Raw genomic sequence first — 22365 nt, 5'->3', positions numbered from 1 at the left:
AATTGACAGGTTAGTGCTGGGTCCCTAGACACGGCAGCACTCATGCTAAGTCTGAATGACAGAAGATTTGAATGGTTTCATCCAAGAGGTAAAATATCCAGAGAGGCTTTTCACAGCCCTGGACCCAGTTGACATGATGCTAAGAAGTGCCCAACTTCCAAAATCTCAGAAAGGCTGTGAAGTTAAGCACAGTGTTCTTCAGCTTTATGTTTGAACTTTTAAATCCCAACCTGCCAGTCAGAGTGTGCTTCCTCTGAAGCTGAATTACATTTAGCATATGGGTTTATTATATGAGACTTTTTCTCAGCCATGTCAGGCATGAAAGACTGAGTATAAATAATGTGTTTAAAAGCTGCATAGAACTGCTGTCTGTAAAATAATGTGTTGCTCTGAAATTGCCAATTAGAGCTCCTGTTCATTTTGTTGTGGAAAAAAGACATGTGCTGTGACAGCTTATCCTTCTTTATTGTTATTTTTTTTATTTTCAGATTAGGAAACAGAAAATCCCGGTTGTTTCTCACATTTCTAATTGACATTCTAAAGAGGCACATTTAGTGCAGAGATGTGCATGAGCTACTGAGTTTTATTGGGTTTTAGTTATGGCTAATAAAACCCATTTTCTGCACAGTTATTTAATTTGCATCTGTAATTGCTGCAGTTGTACATAAATTAGACATGCAATCGGAAGCCTAATTCAGCTTGTCTGCTCCTTATGCTACATCCATAATTATGGAGCTGTGCTAGCTTGACGTTAGGAGCCAGAGATGTACAGAAGTTTGAGGAAGCAGTTGGCTCCAGAAGAAGGCGGCTTGTTGTTATCAGCTGCTTACATGATGGTTGTGCCTAAAACCCAGCCTGGACTGCAAATGCCTTGTGATAACATGGTGCCAGCACTGTTGGGGGTCATGCCCTGCCCTGCAGAATTTGCAGGCTAAGTAGATCTGGCAGGAGCATTAGCAGCAGCCACACGTCATGGTGCAGAGAAGCAGCGGTGCAGAGCCCGGTGTGGGTGCTGGCTGCAGCCCTGTGTTGGCTGCTCTGGTACAAGCTCAGCCCCTGCCTGGCTCCTCCTGGCCTCTTTCCCTACCTTCCCAAGGTGCCAAGTGGAAGAGCTGGGAAGTGGAGAAAGTTAGCTAGGATCTTGTACTTTTATATCAGCCCCCTGCTTCCCCAGAGAGCAGTAAATCTGGGTAAACTCCATAAACTAGGAGCTGGTGTTACTTGCACGCACATTATTCTGAGATAACGTGTCAGGAAGGCAGGGGTAGAGAGAAGGCAGAGGGTGCCGGCCGAGCAGTGATAATCCCGCACACACAAAATGGTTCTGTTTGGCCCTGCCAGCCTGATCCTTTCCACTGTGCTTGTCTGTTGTGGCAGTCTCTCTCCTCAGCATTTTTCATCAGCCTTCCAAGATGTTTGTGTCACTGCCTGCGATCCCGCCCCAGTGCAGAGGTGCTCCTGCTGTGCTCACCCCTGTCGGGAGCAGCAGTGAGGCTTCAGCCGGTGCCAGAGCCTGCAGCCCTGGGCACCTGCTTCGAGGCAGAGGTTTAATGCAGCTCCTTCCTTCACAATTACCTGGAAATTTTCATCCCTAGCAGATGGTCAGTCGGCTCTACCCAGCATTACCCAGAGCCCGTGAAAGACGAGCTGCTGGTGCGGGAGAGCATGAAACCACCAGCGGTCAGCAGCCCCCGTGCTGGCAGCTGTGCATTGTGTCTGTCACTTGGCTCTTCCTCTCTATTCAGTCCCCTGTTCCTCCCAAACACATGTTTTGAGACCTGTATGCTTCTGTGCCATCAACGCTTCTTTTTTGCATCTCTTCTTGCAGTTCTGCGCTGGCGTTTCCATCAATGGTCAGCACTTGAAAGCACATTGGAATGTCTCTCCCCAAAGCCCTCTGGCTCCATTGTCGTCTTCCAATGTGCTTGCCAAGCAGAGCAACTCTTCTCCCCAAACCCAAACAACCCTTCTTCCCCCTCACACACGCGTTTTGGCGTGAACCTTTTCCTTGGGTTATCTACAGGTGGTAGATAACCATTTCCAGATGTTTACCTGTTGGGGTTTTGTCATGACTTGTCTTTGGTGAAGGGTGGTGATTTTCCGGAGGTTATTCTGAGTTGCAAGGAGAAGGTGGAAACGCGGCTCTGTTCAAGTTAAGCTGCTGATACCAGCGTGGCAGGATATTGCTCATGGACCACTGGGCATGTTTTTGGCCTTGATGAGATCGATAGCTGCAGGTAATGTCTGGATTGAACTAAGTCCAGGGCTGGAAGGCTGGGAAACAAAGAGGAGCTGCATTTGCAGCTGGACAGGAAAGTACTTTTTTTACCCTGTCTTTGCCTTGACTAATGGTAACAGGGTTTCTGCAATAGGCATCAGTCTCCCTGGGTGAATTCAGGACGTATCTGCAAGACCACATGCTGTACTCTATAGGATGGTTTTTTTAATCTTTTCACAAGGAAGTTCAATCGGTTGCCTTAGTTTCTCTGTTGTGAGACTTCAAATGGACCTGAAATTTTTGACATTAAGAAATAATCCTGGCAGGTTAATGCTTCAGACATTTTGTTCTTTGCTGAATTTCCTCATACTTCAGGTGATCCAAATACTGATGTTCTGTTTTGTCTCCCAGAGCATTACTTGGCTTTCCAGATGACTTTTTAAAACATAATATTAGTGGAATTGTCTGGAAATATTTAACCCCCCCAAACATAAAAACCCCAGTGCAGAGCTGACCGCTAAGGCTCGGTCAGGAGAGGTAGCTGACACGTGCCACGTGTAATGGTTGCTGCACTCATTTCATACCGCAGTTTGACACCCCTACTTTGTGGGTTCACCTTTAAAAGGTTTTTCCGTTTGCTAGCTGCTTTGCTTCCCTTCTTTTCATACTGATACTTTTTCATTGTGGTGGGGCTTTTTTTTTGGTGTGGGTTCCCCGCCGCCCCCCAGCTGACAGCTCAGAATCAGTATTGCCTGCTTTTTAGCAAGGCTGAGAAAGGTTGATAAAGACTTGGATAACGGTCTCCCATTCAAATGGCCTTTTGAGTCAAGGAGTAGGTAATAGCCTAGAGCTAGACAGTCTCTGCAAAAAACAAGCTCTCAGGCTGGAGGGTTGAGGATCTCCCTCATATTGCCCGGTCACATCAAACTCCCACAGATTCCAGTCCTTCGGCAAGGTGCAGCCCTTCAGCTCTTTTCTGTGGACTAATCCCTTTAATGCACGTTGTAATTCAGAGAACTAAGGCATGGACTAACTTTGCAGCATTTGCAACTTCACAAGCTAGAGCTGGCTTCTGTCGTTGGAAGATGAACACCCCAGGGGCATGTTCTCCTCTCCCTGCCTCTGCTGTAGCCTGAGCTGGTCAGGCACTTTGATATTGTGGTATATATGTTCACTGAAATGAAACAAGAGTCCTTGTTCCATTATTTGTTGGGGTTTTTTTACCCCTCAAAAAGCCTGTAGTTCAATTTGAAAATCATTTCAAAACAATCAAAACTTGGTTTTGGTGAACCAGTTATTCAGCAAAATGTGACAGTTGCCCAGCTGCACTGCAGTATTTCAGAGTAAGACACCTTGGACTAAAACCAGAATGTAAGAAACCTTTCTGAATGCTTTAGAAATTTTTGAGAAGATTAGCCAGAAATAGATTGGAAAGAGTGAAAAAGTAATAAATAAAAATTCTTTGATCCTAAGAGAAGTATAGCAAAGGTCAAATGGAAAACTTTGCACTGAAGGCAGCCTGGAGCTCAGATGAAGATAAGCTGGAGAACCAGCCAGTGAGAGCACCTAGATACCATCAACCCTCTGCTTTCTTTTGGAGCTCAGTGGGACAGTAGCAGCTGTTGATATGATTTTTTTAATAAAGTTGAAACCAGTGAGAAAGTCATGGGTATTGATTAGTGTCAGCTTCAATAAATACATGTCCGGCTCCCGCACTGCAGAGGATCATTCAGAGTCCTGCAAGTCCAAAGTAATTGTTGAGGACTCGTGGGGGCTTCCAGGGCAGCAAAGCCAAGTAGAGTCTTTATTGACTGTGGTATTTTCAAATCTTTTTCTTATTGCATAATTGAATAGCACTGTCATCAGACAAGTAAACGCTGTTTTGTGTGACTTTAGAAAACATGACTTTTCACCACCGATCTGTGGTCTCAGATCTGCATGAACAGATGCTGTAGGCGGACTGAAGGGACCAGGGGTTGTGGTACTGGTGGTGCTGAGGAGCCAGGTAGGAAGCTATGCTTGTAGGGTGCAATAACCTGTTGAGGAGACCCTGGCACCCAAAGTGTGCCTTCTTTAGCTACCAAAAGATATTACTTTTCCCTCCAGCCTTGTTTCCCCCATGCTGTAAGACTTGAGTCAGTTCAGTTAGTGTCTAGCTTTGTAACTTCTTACTGGGGTAATGGGAAAATACGAAGAATTTCTCTGTTGAACTACTGAAGGAGTAATATTCTCTTGCTTAGCAAAGAACTGAAAGAGGATAGAGTCTGTTCCGACCAGATGAGAGGACCATGTTATTACTTCTGTTAGCACAGTATGTGTTAATATTTTTAGTGTTTGTATGATCAGTACTTTTAGATAAACATTTAATTTTTTGGAAGAATAAAGAAGATGGATATATTCATGGACAGCTTTTTGGTTCCTAAAATGAAGCATAAACTATGGTGTTACAGCCAATGATTTGTGGAAGTTTTTTGTGTTTGTTCCATTTCTTCCTATGGTCATTGTTTAACCAATCACAGGCATTTTTAGAATCAGGGACACTAGGATTGGCTTGGTTAGCCAGTTCTTAACTAGGTAGAAACAAGTAATAGAATCCAACTAATCCATCTCCAGTATTCGGATAAAACCTGTAACTCATTGCAGAAACCCAGACCTTGAGTGACTCCATTTTAATCAGTTGTAGACAGTGTTAATTAATAGTAGCGTTTACTATGTATGTCAGCAGAGCTCTTGGTTAACTTGTTAATTGCTCTAGTAACTGCTTGGTCAGGCAATTTGAAAGGTTTTTTTGGTGTTGGCTTTGACATCTCCCATTTACTCTGCAAAAGTAACAGGTTAGAGGCTAAATTGTCTTTATACACTGCTACAGTTCAGGAGGCAGAAACTACTTGAAGCTTTGGAGCGGCTGTCTGGTTTTACCCTTAACAGCTTCTCCTGTTTCTCTAAGAGCCATTGACTTGTCTAGGCTTTTTAGCATCAGTTTGAGTTAACGCCATTTGAAGAGAATTTAACTGAATCTTTAAAAATGTAATATCTCAATTTGCCGTTCCATCTGATACTTTTCCAACACGTTTGACTCCTTTTAAAAACATTTCTAATAGAAATGTTAGCTCAGAAGTGATTTATCCACCAACTCTCCAACCACCATTATACCACGTTAAAATACAGAGTTCTTTCACTTTAGCAATGATTATGTGTGTGTGCACCTGTATATAAGTGTACCTATATATGTATGGACATAAATATGTGTAAAAGGCTTCCCATCCCTTCTTACTGGACATTGTGCTTTCCAAAGTCTGATTTCATTGCCTGTAGTAAGAGCAGAGTAGTCATTAATACTAAAGCAATTTCATAACACTCTGCAAAGTGAATACAAATGCAGTTTCTGACCACTTTAAGCCGTATTTACACAGGCAAAGATGATGCTGTCTTTAATTCAGGAGATAAATACCTTGCTACATAATTCTTGAAAGGCTTTTATTTTGAGGTGTGGTGGGTCTGATTTGTCCCTATAGGAGAGTTCTCTATCACCTGCCAAGGAGTATTACATCCTACCAGCTACATCTCATTTAGTAGACAAACGACCTCAGTTTGATTAGGCTGCAAGCCAATCTGAAGGACAACTCAGGCAGCGCTGAGTACAGCTTGCTTGTCAATAGTACGTGAATAACCCACGAAAATACAAAGGTCCTGCAGTGGTGATCGCTCCTTTGGAGGAAGGGGGATAGGTGGTGGAAAGAGGCAAATGGAAACTCTCTTTAGTCCTGGCACTCGCAATTGAGTTGGGTGGAATTTTTTATTGTCAATAGAAGATACTGAATTTTCACTGAGCTTCACACAGATAAAGAAAAACCCTGAAAATGTTGAAGAATTTCATGGCAGTAGGTTTGAAACAAACCATTTCCCTTCTTTCCCTTGAAATATCTTGTATTTTTAAACAAGTCCCTGAATTGAAGTGCTTGATTTCATGTCAAATAAGTAAAACATGATTTCAGATGAACTGAAATGATTAGTTTGTTTCTTCAGTTTTTAAAAAAATCGGTATTCAAGTCCATTTGACCCAAAAGGAATTAAAAATATCTTAGACCTGCCAGAAAACTAAACAACTGCATGTTGACCTTCCTCTAATCCCTCTAAAGCCCACAGATATTAATGCTAAATTTATCTTGGAAAAGAAACATTAAAGCCCTGTTCGCGTGCGCGGGGGAGATGGGTTGCCTTGCAGACCTAGGCCCTCATCCCAGTGCCCCCAGAACTCCGAGGCTGTTCCCAGGCTGCGGCTCTCAGGGCTGGGGAGCGGGAGGTGGGAGCAAGCTCTGCCCTCGCCATCCTAGGGGCAGTGGGGAACTGCAGCATGGAGACCAACCATGATTTCTTTTTACTTTCCTGTTTTGCATTTGTGTTCCAACTTTGACCTCTCGATTCGCCTTCTCCCCAGAGGGTTTTGGTATCCTTTCATCCATCCAGCTTCTTTCTTTCTTTTTTCCTTTCCTCCCCCCTCTCTCCATCCCTGGTACATGTTCATGAAGTGTGCTGCATTTTGGAAGCATCCCTTCTCAGCCATCATCATCAGGACCCCGTCTCCCACGCACGCACCACAATAGGAAGGGCAGTGTTTAGCAGTTTGCCTTTTGTAGCGCCTGACAGAATCAGAGCTCTTGTAAAAATAAGAAAAGAAGCCTTTGCCCTTGATTTTGAAACTCCTTGGGAATAAACCTCATGTGCTTTCACTAGAGCAGAGACTCATTCTCTTTTTCAGGGCTTTTTGCTGTCATTTTGAAGTTTAAGAAATTTCTGCGTCCTCCAAGTTAGCTTTGTCTTTCTTACAGTCTCTAATCAATTGCAGCTGGTTTTGTTATTGCAGAAGGTCCAAGCAGATTTAGCAACAAGGATATTTTCAAAACATAGGTAAAATTATAACTCCTTCTTGCTCTGATTCAAATCCTGCCAGAGGAAGCAGCCAAGGCATCGTACATTGCGCTGCCTTTGCTCAGACTGGCCACATGATGTTTTCTTCTTGTGAAACTCAAATTAACCTTTTTTTCCTGACTGCCGATTTCTGACATAATATTCTGAGATGTACAAGAAGTTGGTTGAACTTATAAGTAGTTTGAATTGCACACATTTTTCACCCTAGAATTTTGAAAACTTTCTTCCTATGCTTTTCTTCACAAGGTGAAACAAGCAATCTGTTTACTTTGTCTAATTAAAAGATCATTATGATTATATAGAAAACAGGAGTGTTTGCATTGTCATTTGTGTGACACATTATTTACACTGATGAGATTTATACTAAGTTTGTTATACTTGACATTGAAAACATTTAATTGTATAATTTACAACTTAGACTTTCTACCCAGCAAGAGAGCTCCCCTTTTAAAAGGATGGAATAATTCCACTTTGAAACCTTACCAAAAGGCAAGATTTGTTGTTATGTGGTTATGACTAAAAAACATTGGAAAGATACGTATTTGCTTTAGCCATTATTTTTCAGTAGTATTTCCAGTGATGTGTAGGTAATTTATGTATTTCTTGGGCTTTTCTCCCTCTTCTCACCCCCTCTGCCCTGGCTAGGAATGTGACTTTTTTTTTTTTTTTTTTACCCTGTGTGATTGTTAATGTTTTTTGTTATACTGTAATTAAACTTAATATCCCCCTCTTGCAGAATAGTTGTCTTACAGAAAGACAACTGCCATCCCTTGTAACCTGTTGTTATTCAGGTCCTGTACCATGCTTTGGCATTTCATTCTGATAAAAATGCAAGCAGGATTGTTAGACATGTCACCTACAAAGCCAGGAGGTCAGCTAGGCAGCTTACTTAATGTGCTAATTTGCTGTAATTTAATCATGCTTGGAATCAGGATTGGATGTTCAAGTATCTTGGTGGCAAACGAGGACTCAAATAGCCCATCAACACTTCCTTAGAGCCTGGCTGGGGAAAGTAAATTGTGGGTCAGATCCTGATCCTTTGCTCAAGGGGAAGCAAGAAGGCTTTGCGTTTGGGACTTCGGGTGGGATCTCTGGGGCTCCGAGTGCCTGTGTGGAGACATGGCTGAACTCTGCAGTTTAATTAATTATGCATTAGCTGCAAATGAGATTGAGAGTGTTGAGCCCCCTTCCTAGCTCTACATGAGTCATGTTAAACAAAGCCCACTTGGCATGGGTGCACCCATGCACTCGAGGGTTTGCAAGGGACAGAGCCCTCTTCCTGGGGCAGCTTTGGGCTCTCTATACGTGTGGGATGTGGTAAATCAGGCAACAATTTGCAAGTCACTGGCTCTGGAATACAGGCCAGTTTACAATGACTTGCCAAAATATTTGCAAGGTAAGCATTTCCCAGATGCAGCCAATTAAGTCAGTGCAACTTAGAAGTTGGCCCATAAATTAATTTTCTTCAGAGTAGCTCTTTTTGCCCCTTTGTGAGCTTACTTTTAAGCACTGAGTTAGAAACCTCCTGCTCATTCATTATTTGGTGCTAAATTGTAAAACCTCTGTTTGCATTATTAAGGTTGATAGCTGAAAATTTTCTAAAGGGTAAATTTTGCTGTTAGAAAAAACTTATATTCAGTTCTCAGAGAGTTCCATTTCAACCATGTCGCACAGACTGGTTTGCCTGGCTGGTTTGCCATTCCTTTCATCTCCCCTTTTTGACTATTTTGTTGTAATATGAAAGTTAAAATTGTAACACAATATGTTTCACCATTGGGGGGGGGGGGGAAGTTTTAGCTCAGGCTTTTCTATTACCTCGCTCTCACTTAATCTTTTAACAGTGCAATTATCTCTCATCTTCATGTTATTCATTGTGTGACTGTGGCCCTGATGAGATCAATTTAGTTTTCAACTTTTCTTTTTAGTATTGTAATACCTTTTCTCTTTGTTGTGACATGCCAGAAAAGATCTCCTTGGCAACATCTAGCTGTGGTTATTCTTAGTGCCTCTCGCCTGGCTATTTGCCACACTGTCCACCTGGCCATTGTCACTGTGCTAATTGGTTTATCCTTTGGAAAAGACAATTTCTGCCCCCCCCCCCCCCCCCCCCGGTTTTGGAAGTTTTTGAAAGTCCCCCCTCTATTTTGCCACTTTGGTAGGTTTCAGCTTCGTTATTCTTTATAACTCTGCTTTAGGCAGGCACTTGAGCGTGCCCTGAGGTTTAAAGGTGCTGCGCTGTCGCATGGGTGACAAGAAAGAAAGGGAACAGTGATTGTGCCTATTAGTGCAAGAACGTGCATTTGGTCTGCGAATATGGGGCAATCGTTCTGCCCCAAGAAATTTACAGGAGTATTGCTCTATAAAGGCCCAAATATACAGTATTTGAAATACTGTTAAATACTTCGAACTCCTCCTGACTTCATACTCCATGACCAGCTCATTCTAGCGGGAGTTCAGCTGCTGTATCTGCTGGCCTTCTCACAGCTCACGTCTGAGACCTATTTTTGAGAGCCCAGCCCAGCTTACCCTGACACCCATGGCAAACTTCCCCTGGACAGATGAAAGGTGGAGCAGGCTGTGTGTTAAAATGTGATTTGACCAGAAAGAGCATTACCGTAAATTAAGAGGCAGGGAACTCATAATGAGATCATGTGGTTAGCAAGGCACGCAGCCCAAAAGTTTCCTTTTACAGTACTGCTTCTTTGCAGATAAGGGCAGGATGAGGATTCATAGCCTCGGTAGGATGCCTGATGCATGCCTGGTCTTTAGACTACTAGTGTGGTCTTGCTTTTGGTTTATATAAAAAAGTGGAAGAGGAGGAATTTGAACACACACCCAAAGAGAGTTCTGCTACGATAATTGCTCTTGGTTAAGGATTTACCAAGTAACAGCCACTGTGTTAACCTGTGATTCAAGAAATCACAAGAATCCTGTGAAAACTGAGCTCCAAGTTAAAACTGTGTTGCGGCAGTGTCCTCCCAGGGATGCCTTTTAAACAGGGCTAACTTTCTATCGTGTATCTAGTGCACTGTGTGATTTGCTTCTCTTATTTAGACCATTTTCAATTTGCTTTCACCTCACAGGAGCTCTCTTCCATCTTAATTCACCTCGCTGGATTTACCCAGTTTTCTTGTGAATGATCTATAGCAGAAGGGTCCAAATGCAGACTGTGGTATGGGAACGGGATTTATAAATTATGAAAGACGAATGTAGCTGAGCAGGATGGTTAAGGGGGTGAAGAAAGACAAATAGAGGACATTTGGAAAACAAAATAGAAAGCAGAGAGGAAGGTGAGCAGGACTGTAAGCCCAGCAGAAATAACTGTAAAAAATATTTAAAAATCAGAGAAACAAACAAATGAAACAAAATGCAAATGAACAAAACACATCACAATTGTGCGCATCTGGAATGAGAAACAAAACCACAAACTTAGGAACTTAAAAATGGGAGAAAAAATTGCCAAGGGATAAAAAGCAAGATTTGTTGACTGTTCATTGTTGCCTCCAACCTCCATGGGTTGGGCTTCAATTTACCATGAAGACAAATGAGGATTTTGGTACAATACACGAACAGGCTAATTGGGGGCTAATTGGGGTGTCAGTTGATCACAGAGGACAGACACGACAGAAGCCTACGGCATATAAGTGGCAGGGAGCATTACAGAAAGATGACTTGTGATTTAAAGTGCAATTCCCCAAAGAGCAGTTCTTTGTCGAGCTGTTGAGGGCGTTTGGTACTTTTCCAGAGGTGCAGATGTACTTGAGCAGTGGGAAGCTGAGAGCTAAAGCCAGTCCACCCTGCCTCCTCCTGCTCCCCTACCACACAGCCTGTTCCTCCTGCGTTCGCCGCACCAATTGATGGATGGCCTCACGCCGACGCCGCAATCGCAAGTCCCAGGCTCAGAGTGGCATTGCCACCAGTTGCGGTGCAGCCGGGCAGGGGTGGGTGCCCCTGCTTCTGCATTGCCGCAGTGCTGCGCACGCAGATACGCTTGCTACCGCAATAGAATGGGCTCCAGCTGTGCTTCACTGGGATTCAGTCTGAGTCACTGGGGTTAAAAAGAAAAGAAAAAACCCAACAAAAAACTTGGTGGTTTGCAGCAAGCCACACAAAGGAGTGGGAGGCCAGGAGTCCCTTCAGGAGCGTGTCCCAGGAACGGAGATGGGCAGCAAAACAGTGCGTCAGAAGTGCTGATCCTTGTGAGGCTGCAGAGAAGGTGCTCAGCAGTCGGCTCAGGTGTTTGTCTGTTCCTGCCGTGACAGATGAAGTGTCTGCAAAAGCAAACAAGCTGCATTTGAAATGGTGGCTGGCTGGCCTGAATGCTGCACAGTCATATTTGAAACGAAATTCCAGTGAGTTGCTGTGTTGACAAGCCACAGATGATGGCTGTGAACATGACACGCAGTTCAGTTTCCCAGCTGCCTGTCCTGGTCTCTGCTCTGGGCTTGCCAGAAAGTCCTCTTCCCCCTACCACAAAGAGGAGGCAAGCAATTAGAAACTGCTTTATTAGGACAATATTGCTGCTGTGAGACTGGGGAATCCTAAAGCTGGTGCGATTAAATCGCAGTAGCTTCTTAAGGGACTCTAAGAACTGTAGGTGCAGCTGTATTTCCCTGAACTTTTTTGAAAGGGATCATAAAAAAACAAAACAAGATCACAAGTCAGCAACTATGCTTCTGGTGGATGTCCTAAAGGGAGTGACAGAAAACACAGGGAGAGGCGTTTTTTGTGGCAGGCAGCATGTTCATGCTTCAGTAACTCACAGCATCACTTAGAGCTTTGTCTGCCACGATGGGTAAGGCAGAATCAGGAGATGTCATGTAATTAGGTTTCTGTAAAGCACATGATATCAAAGATTAATGAGCAAGGCAAGAACTCTCAGAGAACAGGGTGTTGTCAGGCATCCCAAACTGTCACAGATGGAGAATTCTTCTGAAGGCCTGCAAAGGCAGACCTGATGTTTGTGTCCGTGTGAAATTTCCCTGTCCTAGAGTTGGGGATCGGAGCCAGGCTGGAGGATGCTGCCATGGTACTGGGTGTTCAGACCTCTTGTCCCAGCAAATGTGGAAGCTCAGATAGAGCCAATACAGAAAATAAAATACCAGACTGAAAAGTGGAACAGTTTAGGTAAAAGATTAGGGTATTGGACATTGCTTAGGGGAAGGGAGCAGAGGAGAGGGATCTAGCGTGACATGTAATGCTGTAAGCAGTTTGCACCTGCACAATATAAAGACCTGTCCTCTTTAGGTTTTGATGTACTTTATATATATTAATGCGTCACTGGGGCTGTCACAGCTGGGGACATTGGTTCTTTAGTCAGCAAACAACTAGGACTTTGCTGCCTAGAAGCAGTTAGCATCACTTGCCTGCATTAACTGCAAGCAAACATGAAGGGCACCCAAAAAAGCCCCAGACTGCAGCATCGAATGGGATTGTGCACATGCTTTTCCCTCGGCAGTTTTGCTGCCCAGCTCTTGGCTGCCTTCTGCATCTCCCGGCACCACGGGGAAAATCAGTGTCAGAGGCAGGAGCAAAAGCCAGGCTGCCTGGCTCCTAATGTTATGCTTAAACCAGAAGCACAGGTTTCCCTTCTGTTGACAACTTGGGCACTTTTTATTCCTTCAGTGGAAGACAGTCTGCAGTGTTAGGAGAAAATCACTGAAATACCAATGAGTTTTTAGCTGGCTTTAGAAAAAGGAGGTATTTTGAGGGATTTTTCTGTGAAGTGTTACAGTGCTGCTGTCCTTTTTATTTATTCTGGGTGAGCAACACAAGAGCAAAATACAACCTTGTCTCTCAGTGGTTAATTTTCACAAATACGAATTTTTCTTAGCAGGAGCAAGGAGGAGGTTTCAACACAGGCTATTGTTAGCCCCTGCAAATGCCAAGTGTCTGCTCTTGGGAGATGGAGAACAAAGTTGGCACCAATAATTAGTGTCTGATGCAGTGATTTGGCAAAAGTTGCTGAAAACGAACATCTGATGGAGAGGTCTTGGGATGATTTAGTAAAACACAGTGCAGTTTGAGATGACTTTTGGGGTGTTATTGTGCAAAGTGCAGGGGTGATCAGAAGGAAGGTAACGTGGAAAATGTGAAGGAGTTGTTTGGTGTCTTAGTTCTTTGAGTTTTCTTGAGACTTTTCAGCGCAGTGTTAGCAGTACAATGGTACAACAAAGTTACTGACCTTGACTAAGGGAAGTTGAGATGCCTCTGTGGTAAGATATAGGTATTAACTTGATTTGGATGTAACTGTTATTTAGGAGCAAATCCAACATGAGAATAACGCAGCCTGGGCCGGTAAATCTGGCGGTTCATCATCCAAGAGACTGGTGGGCAGATCAGCACCAGAGCAGGAGTCTGTGGTCAGGCCATGTGTGGAGGCATCCCTGCTGGTCCCAGGAGAGCCTCCCAGGAAAGGACACTTGGTGGGATGTTGGGATATGAATCAAAAATCTTGCAGCTACTGTTGTGAATGTTTTGAGTAGCACTGCTGGTCTTGGGCCGATTCTAGCACCAGTTGGAGCCAGTGCAGCTTGCTCACTGCTGGGAAGCACATCAGGTTTGTGCCTAGAGGTACCAGTGCCCACTGGGCATGTTGTCTTGAGCGGGTAATGCTGGAGGGGTGAAGGTAAGTCTGGGTGTGGGAAGTTTTTATGCTCCAAAGAAAATTTAAAGTAGTTGGTTGGCACCCACTGGCAGCAAGATGATTCCCAGGGAACCTCCTGATAACTTTTCTCGGGACTCGGCAGGTCTGTAAGTGCTATAGTGTGACAGTGATGAAGTGAGGAGCAAAGAGGGAGGACAGGCAGTTTTCACTGAAGAATGGTAAACACAGGACGGTAGGATCGCTTTTTGCCTCCGGCTGATTTACTCGCAGCAGAAATAAAGATACCGCACTAGGAGCTGGTTTGGCTTTGACACATAAGGGAAAGAAATGAAAGCACAAAAGCTCTAGATACCTTGACAACCGACCATGCACCAAAATATCAGCACCCCCAGCCAGCAGAGCTGCCCGTCCGCAGCCGCAGCGCAGGGCTCAGGCTCTCCTCGCCTGCCCAGCACTGCTGTTCTGCAGTAGCAGGTCTGATTGCCTTGGCCTTGCTGCTGATTACTGTAGTTTTTTGTGAGCAGCAGGGAGAGGACATGACCTGCAGCCTCTGCCAGCCCAGTCTTACTCTTCTAGAGAGCTTTTGGGATTTATGGTCAAATTTTACAGTAACTGTGACTTGCCTTATAGATCACGAACATACGATTATCCTGTGATCCCATAGCAAATCCCTGAGACTGCTGTTGATAGCTAGGTAATTACTTCTGGGCAGTAGCAAGGATTAACGCTGAAGTTTTCCTGCTGGAGTAAAGTGCAAGGTAGGGCTGGAGTGGCTGCTTGGCAGGTTTTGAGCCCTGATAGAGAGCTGTCTCCATTGCCACAAGGCCAGACCCGTTCCCCCCCGCCACAGTAAACCTGGGAGTGACAGCTGGGCTCTGCGTGAAGAGTAAATTTTCCTGCTGAATCATGGATTCTGACCAGACTAATTTTAAAAACTTGTGGACCCAGGAGCAGAAGCTGCAGGGAGCCTTGAGGCTGGCAATGAGTGGCTGTGCTTATCAGCTGCATTAAATGCCGCCCTCTCAGGAGAAGGGCATTGTGGCTCCACGGGGAGGTAGGACCACCACGTGGGGCCTTCTGTCCTTCTGGTGAGCGAGGGGAGCTCTGCCAGCGCAATGCGGTGACCAGCGGCTGTGGGGCTCACGACAAGCATGTTCTTGAATCCTGGTGGAGAAATGGTAAGAAGCTGCCCAGGCAAACACGTCTTTCAGGGACTGTCCTTTGCCTGGAGGTCTCTTCTAGGAGGCACAGAGGCAAGCATCTCACCGTGCAAGGCGCAGCCTGAAGCACGGGGCAGTAAGGATCGCTGCAGTGGGGGCTGGGGGAGCCGGGCGTGCATCCCTCCTGGCAGCTGGAGGCTGTACAGGTCCACAGCGGGGAGCTGTGGGGGGCTCTGCTCAGGCTGTGCATTGCCCAGCACCTGCTGAAACGGCAGCCTGAGGCAGTGGTCTTAAGGCAAGAGCACAGATGTTCTTGTAATGAGCCTGGTGATCTGGTGACTCATTCATCCCTTCCCAAGCAGCCAGTTTTCATGTGAAAACTTCAATAAATGAAGATGGAGAATCCACTTTCATAACATTTCCAGGACTTGTTTCTTATTTCTGCTTTGAAGGTGATGGCTTTAGCTTCCTCCCTTTGCTTCCTATTATGTTTCTGGGAACTAAGCATGGGGAGCCTTTAATCAATCCACAGCACTCTCGCTGCCTTTCTTTGCTTCTCTGAGCAAGTCTTCTGACGTTCTTAGAAATCAAGAGGTTCTCGGTGGGGCTTCCAGGGCTCTTGTAATGCAAATTATAATACTAATATTAATGCTAACCATTGTTATTCTGTAGGGTGAAATGTCAAGATTCCATATTTTCATGTTAATTTTTAGTAGGTAGGTGCCACATTAACTCTATCCCATCCTGTCAGAAAACGTGCTTTTCATATCACAGGGACTGTTAGAAATCGTTAGTAATAAAGTTGGCCGCTGTTGTGCCTGATGGATTGGTCTTTGACATACAATAATGCAAAGTGACACGGCAAATTGGGAATGAAGGATGAAAGCTGTTAAAAAAATGGTGAATGTGGCGTATCTAAAATGTGTTCCTGAGTTGTAATGATAAAGAGGATGCATGTCACTACTGTTGAAATGCATGTGTGTGTATCAAGGAAAGGAGCGGATGTGTTGCAGTGGGAGGGATTAATTTGTTAGTACCTGCCTGGATAGAGAAAGGTTATACTGGCAACTGCACTTGCTGTGAAATGGGATTCTGTGGGCAGTAAGATCAGATTTTGAAGTATGGTGTCTATCTTTAATTGTTCAAATATGAAGGATATCCTTGGTAGCACAAGGCCCCTGAATGGTGTACTTTTGTTAAAAGTACTTTTAAGCAGTAAGTATTGTACTGCAGATAGCTCCATTCTTCTCATCAAGGCATTGGTATGACTTGCTCTCCTTTTGGCCTTGCATTTATTACACAATATCACTTTGTAGAAAGTATTGCTTTACTTTGTGAAGTAAAAATATTTTGTGTCAGAGTTCTGTCTCATTTAGGTAATTTTTAATTGACATTAAGTGGAACTAATGCTGTTATATAACACACAGAACTTAACAAATGCTGCCACTTCAAATTTATACCAGTTTAGCTGAGACCTGAGCCTGAACCTCTCTTGGTTGATAACTCATTTGTCTGTTTAATTTCAGCTAACCTCACTAATTTGGATAGTCTCGACAGTGCGTTGAGCTTTATTGAAGACCAGGTGCATCGATCGAGGCAGCGCTATCGAAGGCATGCAACGGAGGATGATTACAACATCGAAGTCCTTCTGGGGGTTGATGACTCAGTTGTTCAGTTCCATGGGAAAGAACATGTTCAGAAGTACCTGCTGACCCTGATGAATATTGTGAGTACCACCTCGTTAACTGCACTGTGGGAAGGGACTGAAAGGACAGCGAATGTAGGTTGGTTTAGCCATTTGAATAAGACATAACAGATTTTTCTCATGGCAGAAGATAAAATAACTCGTGGAGGAAAATCCAGGCCACTTTCAGAAAAGCTGAAAGGGGAGAAAGGAAAGAAGGGAAAGGAGCCAAGGAAGAATATGACTGTGGGACTCTTAAAATGTTCAAAGTCCTGCTTGTGTGCTTTGGTGGATGGGGACACAGGGTCAGGGGCTCAGGTTCTTGGAAGTTATTGTGCTTTAGCTGTATATTCCCTTAACCTAAGCTCCCTGCTGAAAACCATGGTTTGGAGACCTGTCTTCAAATAAGGTTCTATTAGGAACTTTGATTGGTTTATACATTTTTAAAACTATTCAGTCAAATTCTTTGATTCCTCAACAACCACTTTGGGTCCCAGGCCACCTCCCTACTCCTTGTTCACCCTGCAGTAAAATGTTATGCCGTATACCACTGAACTTTCTTAAATTGATTTAGTAGTTACTCCATGACTGACATCTTTAGGTTTCCTTAGTTAAATATTTAATCTTCAGAACCATAGTCTGTGCAACAGACTATATAGTGTAGTAATGATGAAAGGAGACTAGAGAACGTCATATTTGAAAGAACCATTTTTTCATTCTAAATATCAATGCAGCAGCCCCAGCAGCCCTGTAGTACCCTGGTCAGTAACCAAGGACTCTATTTTACGGGAAAACAATCAAGTTTTTTAAAATCAGCTATATTATAAATAAAAATCAAAATATGTTTTATTCTTCTGGCCAAAAAATAGAAGCGAGTGGTAGCTCCCTTCATAGGCAACTGATTCAGGGATGGCTTTCTTCCTTCTCATTCTCGTCTGGAGCAGGAGTCTTTTCTGAGCAAAACACGCTTCTGTAAAGTCTTTAGGTTCAGTGAATGTGTGTTCTTAGTGAAATATCGTTGAGTAAAAAATTGTGGGTCTGCTCTGTTTTTAACAAATAGAGTATGACTGCTGCAATTTACAGTCATGTCAAGAGGATGGGCGTCTGTAGGTGAATTCTCGGCATTACAAACCATAGAGGCAGATAGATGGACAGAAATCCAGGCTGTTAGGTACATTTGCCTGGGATGTATTTTTTTCCAAGATATATTTTTTTTAATTATAAAGGTTGTTTTTTTTCTTTCTTTATTACATTCTCTACCAATGTGTGGAATGTCACTGTTTTTCACTTTAAATGAGAGGTGGAATACAATTTAAGAAAATCCCTGGTGTGATATAAATTCAGTTGCACTGATTTTTTATAACAGTATTGTAAATAGTTAAAAACCTTTGCTAACATTAGAGTTATAGGGTACTTAGTGCCTGGTCTGATGGCTGTAAATACATATATTCTAACAGAAATGACATAGTGAATTTCATTTATTTGTGTGGTTTGTTTCCTCTGAGGCTTAAAACAAAGTCTACAGTGAAACAGATGGTTTTATACATCTCTAAATTAACAAGCCAAACAGGCCAAACCAGGAATGTGGCAAATGGGCTGAAATAGATTAAACAGGACTCTTTACTTATCATGTCACTTAAATCTATTTTTAAGAGTTAAACTATACAGTAATGACAAAGAAGCCCTAAATGTTCCAGCTCTGGAATATACTTTTTTCTAATTTTAGCAAACCATCCAGCACACAAATTGTGAGAAATGACAACTTTTAAGCATGCTGTCTCTGCAAGTGGTTTAGAAAGTGCAGCCTGTGTAACCGTACCCACAGGGCTAGCAGTTGATCTGTTGGGAGATCTGAGATAGAAACGTGTCTTTTGGGGACTGAGGATGTGTCCCTTGCCTTGTGTCCAAATATGAGGTGCTGTTTGAAATCCCCAAGGCCTCTTCAGGAGGCTCTGGATAGTCTTCAGCTGCCATCAGTGTTGTCCTGTTCTTTCTGGCAAAACTCAGCTGGTTTCTGGAGTCCCTGTTTCAGGGGAGGGATGGGTGATGGTAACCAGTTCTGTTTCCAGCTGTCCAAGCACTGCTCCAATATAGAAAGGCAAGAGGGGTTGGTTACTGCAGATACCAGGCAATGCTGGGAACCTGTATTGTGTCGAAGGACATCACAACACAGAACTTCTTCCTCTCAGCAGAATAACTCCAGCTGGCCGCTCCTGCAGCTCTTACCCTCATTACTAGATGGATGTAAGGTGTATTTCAGGGTAGACTATTGCTTTGATCTCCTTTGCTGAAATTCACACAGTGACTCTTCCATTGTGCTCCTTTCTACCTCCTTGCATAGTTGTTCGGGTTTGGTTTTTTGTTTGTTTGTTTGGGTTTTTTTGGGCGTGTTTTTTGGGGTTTTTTTGGTAGGAAATGGGCCCAATATAAAAAGCCTCAGGATCTCTAGTTGTTTGGGAACACATGTATGCAGTATGTTGCTAATGAGATGCATAGGTCCAAGAGTAGCTGAAAAAGAAGAGATAGCTACAAAAAATTCCAGCTGTCTTTTTAAATCTGGTGGAAGATCCTACCATAACCATCCGATTGTGCATACCCTGCTGGTTTTATGGTTGTAATCAATTAGCTTTGTACAGTAACAAGGCATTAAGCATAAAATCAGTTAGCTTCGTACGGCAACAAGGTAGTAAGCATAAAGTCACAGAATGCATAGTAAGTAAATAAAATAGTAGTGGAAATATTTACTAAAGATAAGAGGGTGTTCAAATAGGTGAATTTCTGTGTTTCCAAAAATGAAATAAATCCCAGGTGAATCCTCCTTTATGCCCAAGCTCCTGGAGGCACGGTATCACTTCCCCAGAAGGAACTGCCAGCATGGCTGCTTCTCCCCACTGCCCTTGGTTTCATTGTGTGGTGGTGTGAGCAGTTGTCCTTAATGAACTTTTCCCAGGGATCTTGGGTGGAACCCTACCACCAAACCAATCAAAACAATATTTTTTTTCAAGCCCAACGCAATGACTTATTCAGTAAAATCTGTTTTGTGCTGCTGAAGTGATGTGTTACAGTCCACACCTAAAAGCCATAAAGTTAGAAAAAACAGGGGCTGGGTGTCCTGGCTATCTTGAATAGCTGTGCTAATATTTATCCCAAAGTTTGGAAATGAAGTCACTCCCAAACGAATGGTGATAGATGCCAGAGGATTTTTAACACTTTGGGCTGCAGCCATGTATCGCCTGACTGTACGCCAGCCGTTTCACCTCAGTGAGCTCGGCCTCTTGCCACCCCCTTTTCATCCTCCAGTCATTTCCTCATACAAAACCTCTGGTTTCTCTTGACATCCTCTCTTTCCTCTGGTCAGCACCATTAGGACATTCAGTCAATCTTTGGAAAATATGCCATTGTTTTCGTTTTAGAGACCCTCGGCTGCCTCTTGCTTGCACCATTTTCTTTTGTACGTCATGCTGTGTTTTTTCCTGGGAAGGATATTAGCTTGCACAGTGCTTTTCATTTCCAAGCGTGATCCCACACATTGCACAAATTAACTTTATATTTATAGCATGCAGGAGCATTGCAACAGAGGAGAGATATTTGGGCCGTATCTTGCCGCTCTGTAGTTTACTCAAGAGCATGGAAGGTAATTTAATTTCAACAAGAAGGCAGCTAAAAAACCCAGGGATTTTGTCTGCTCATACAAGTGTTTGGGAAATATTAGAAAAGTACAAGTCTAGAAGTGGCATTGGAGAATTATCTTGTTGCTTGGGAGGCAAAAGGATTTCACTGCAGGATGCTTTGGGAGGAGGAGCAGGGTGCTGAATGCACATTATTGAGCTAAGTGGCCGGGCCGGGCGCTGTCCCCGGGTGAGCGGCCGGGGGATGGAGTCACATCCTGCTGGTGCTGGGCACACGGGTGTTCCCTGGCTCAGGCTGGGGCCAGCCCTGTCCCGCGTCTCTGTCAGTGCCCCGGGCGAGGGCAGCCAGTGCCCCTCAGTGTGGCTGCGGGTGGCACCGGGCTGGGGGCAGCGTCGATGTGCCGGGGGGCAGGGGGCTCTGCAGGGGGCTGGGCAGGCCGGGCCCAGGGGCTGGGGCTGGTTGTGTGGGGCTGGAGCGTGTCCAGGGACGGGCAGGGGGCTGGGGAAGGGGCTGGGGCACCAGCCTGATGGGGGGCGGCGGGGGGAGCTGGGGGTGCTCAGCCTGCAGAAGAGGAGGCTCAGGGGGGACCTTCTCGCTCCCCACAGCTGCCTGACAGGGGGGTGTAGGCAGGGAGGGTCGGTCCCTTCTTCCAGGTGACAAGTGACAGGACAAGAGGAATCAGCCTCAAGTTGTGCTGGGGAGGTTTAGATTGGAGATGAAGAAAAATTTCTTCATCAGAAGAGTTGTCAAGCGTTGGAACAGGCTGCCCAGAGAGGTGGTGGAGTCACCATCCCTGGAGGTATTTAAAAGATGCTTAGATGTGGCACCTGGATACATGGTTTAGTGAGACTTGGCAGTGTTGGGTTAACGTTTGGACTCGATCTTAAAGGTCTTTTCCAACCTAAACAATTCTAAAGTGGGTTCTGGTAGTAGCCAGCCCTGGGGCTGAAATTCTCTGGTCATTTTGTAGTCCTTTTAAAAATGGTTTCCAGGATGAAGCAGGACATTTGCTGCTTGCTGTGGAAGAGCAGCAGACCTGAGACTCACCAGTACATTTATCTGGCTGAGCCTGCGTTACTGATTAGGGTGAATATTTCAGCCTCTACAATCCTGTGTTTAGGGTCACATCCAGGATGGATATCTTCAAAACAGACTTCCCAAAGAGGCAGAAGCAGATTAAGTGATCTTCCAATATTTCGGTCATTCCAAATAGCAAAGTCTCATGAAATAAGCTTAATTGCAAATGGTTTTGAACATACTGGCTCTATCTGTCTTGACTTCAAGTCTTCAACTTCCATGCCCCTCTTCGTATTGTGGTTTTTTTTCCCCATTGAGGTCCCTGTTTTAGCTTTTTCTTGTATACTTTTTCTTTCTTCCTCCACAATATTCCTCAACTCCTCAACTACCTCGTTTTCAAATGCTGGCACTAGTCATCCTTGCATTTTTTTGGAATAAGTCTACAAAAGTATGTAACTTTTTTGATTTTTTGGACAATTTTCAGGGGAAAAAGTCTTTAATTTCCTTTCCATCCCTTCACTGTAAAAGATGTGATATTGCAGTATTTAGAGGTTGGCCTCTGTTACATCTGTGTAATGGATATATGGCCAAAATGTTTGCGATGCTAAACCCATCTCCTCAAAGGAGACAGGTGCCTAACTGCCATTCTTTCAAACAGAGATAGACTCTAAATAGGATTTATGCCTCACTTTGGGCTAGATTTATCTGAGTATTTAGTCATTTACCTGCCTTTGAAATCAGTGAGAATCAGTTTTAAAAATTAGCCCATGGGATTATGCCCTCCCGGACTTTAAGTGAACAGAACAAATACATTAAACAACTTTTCATTGGAATAATTGAAGTCAATGGGAGTTATGCAGCTGGGGGCTTTGGAAAGTCCCCGGAGTCTTTCACCTGCATCTTTCAGCACTACATATCTTTGAAATTGTGGCCCTGAGGCACTTTTGAATATGTTATCCATCCTCTTTAATAGGTTGAACATGATACTACTATTATAGATGAGATTTCTGCTTTCGTATCTCTGGCTGATGAGGGATGAAGATTTGCAGGTACAGAGCAGCAAGTCCCTAATGAGAGGAAAGGGCAGAAATGCCATCGGTTTCTAACTGGCAGTTGGATG

The 22365-nt window shown here is 44.0% G+C and overlaps 1 protein-coding gene across 2 annotated transcripts in view; it reads left to right on the top strand.

Annotated features, from left to right (window-relative positions):
* The window catches only part of ADAMTS2 (ADAM metallopeptidase with thrombospondin type 1 motif 2), a 261540-nt gene that overhangs the window by 183203 nt on the left and 55972 nt on the right, over positions 1-22365 (top strand). For both annotated transcript variants that reach the window (XM_040602875.1, XM_040602874.1), the window contains one exon: positions 16441-16640. In XM_040602875.1, the coding sequence (XP_040458809.1) occupies positions 16441-16640 (200 nt within the window). The remainder of the gene's footprint in view (positions 1-16440; positions 16641-22365) is intronic.

Source organism: Falco naumanni, chromosome 8 (assembly GCF_017639655.2).
Source record: "Falco naumanni isolate bFalNau1 chromosome 8, bFalNau1.pat, whole genome shotgun sequence".
In the NCBI taxonomy this organism is placed as follows: domain Eukaryota; kingdom Metazoa; phylum Chordata; class Aves; order Falconiformes; family Falconidae; genus Falco; species Falco naumanni.
The sequence above is the reverse complement of the archived record's forward strand: the minus strand, read 5'-3'. Positions and strand labels throughout refer to the sequence as shown.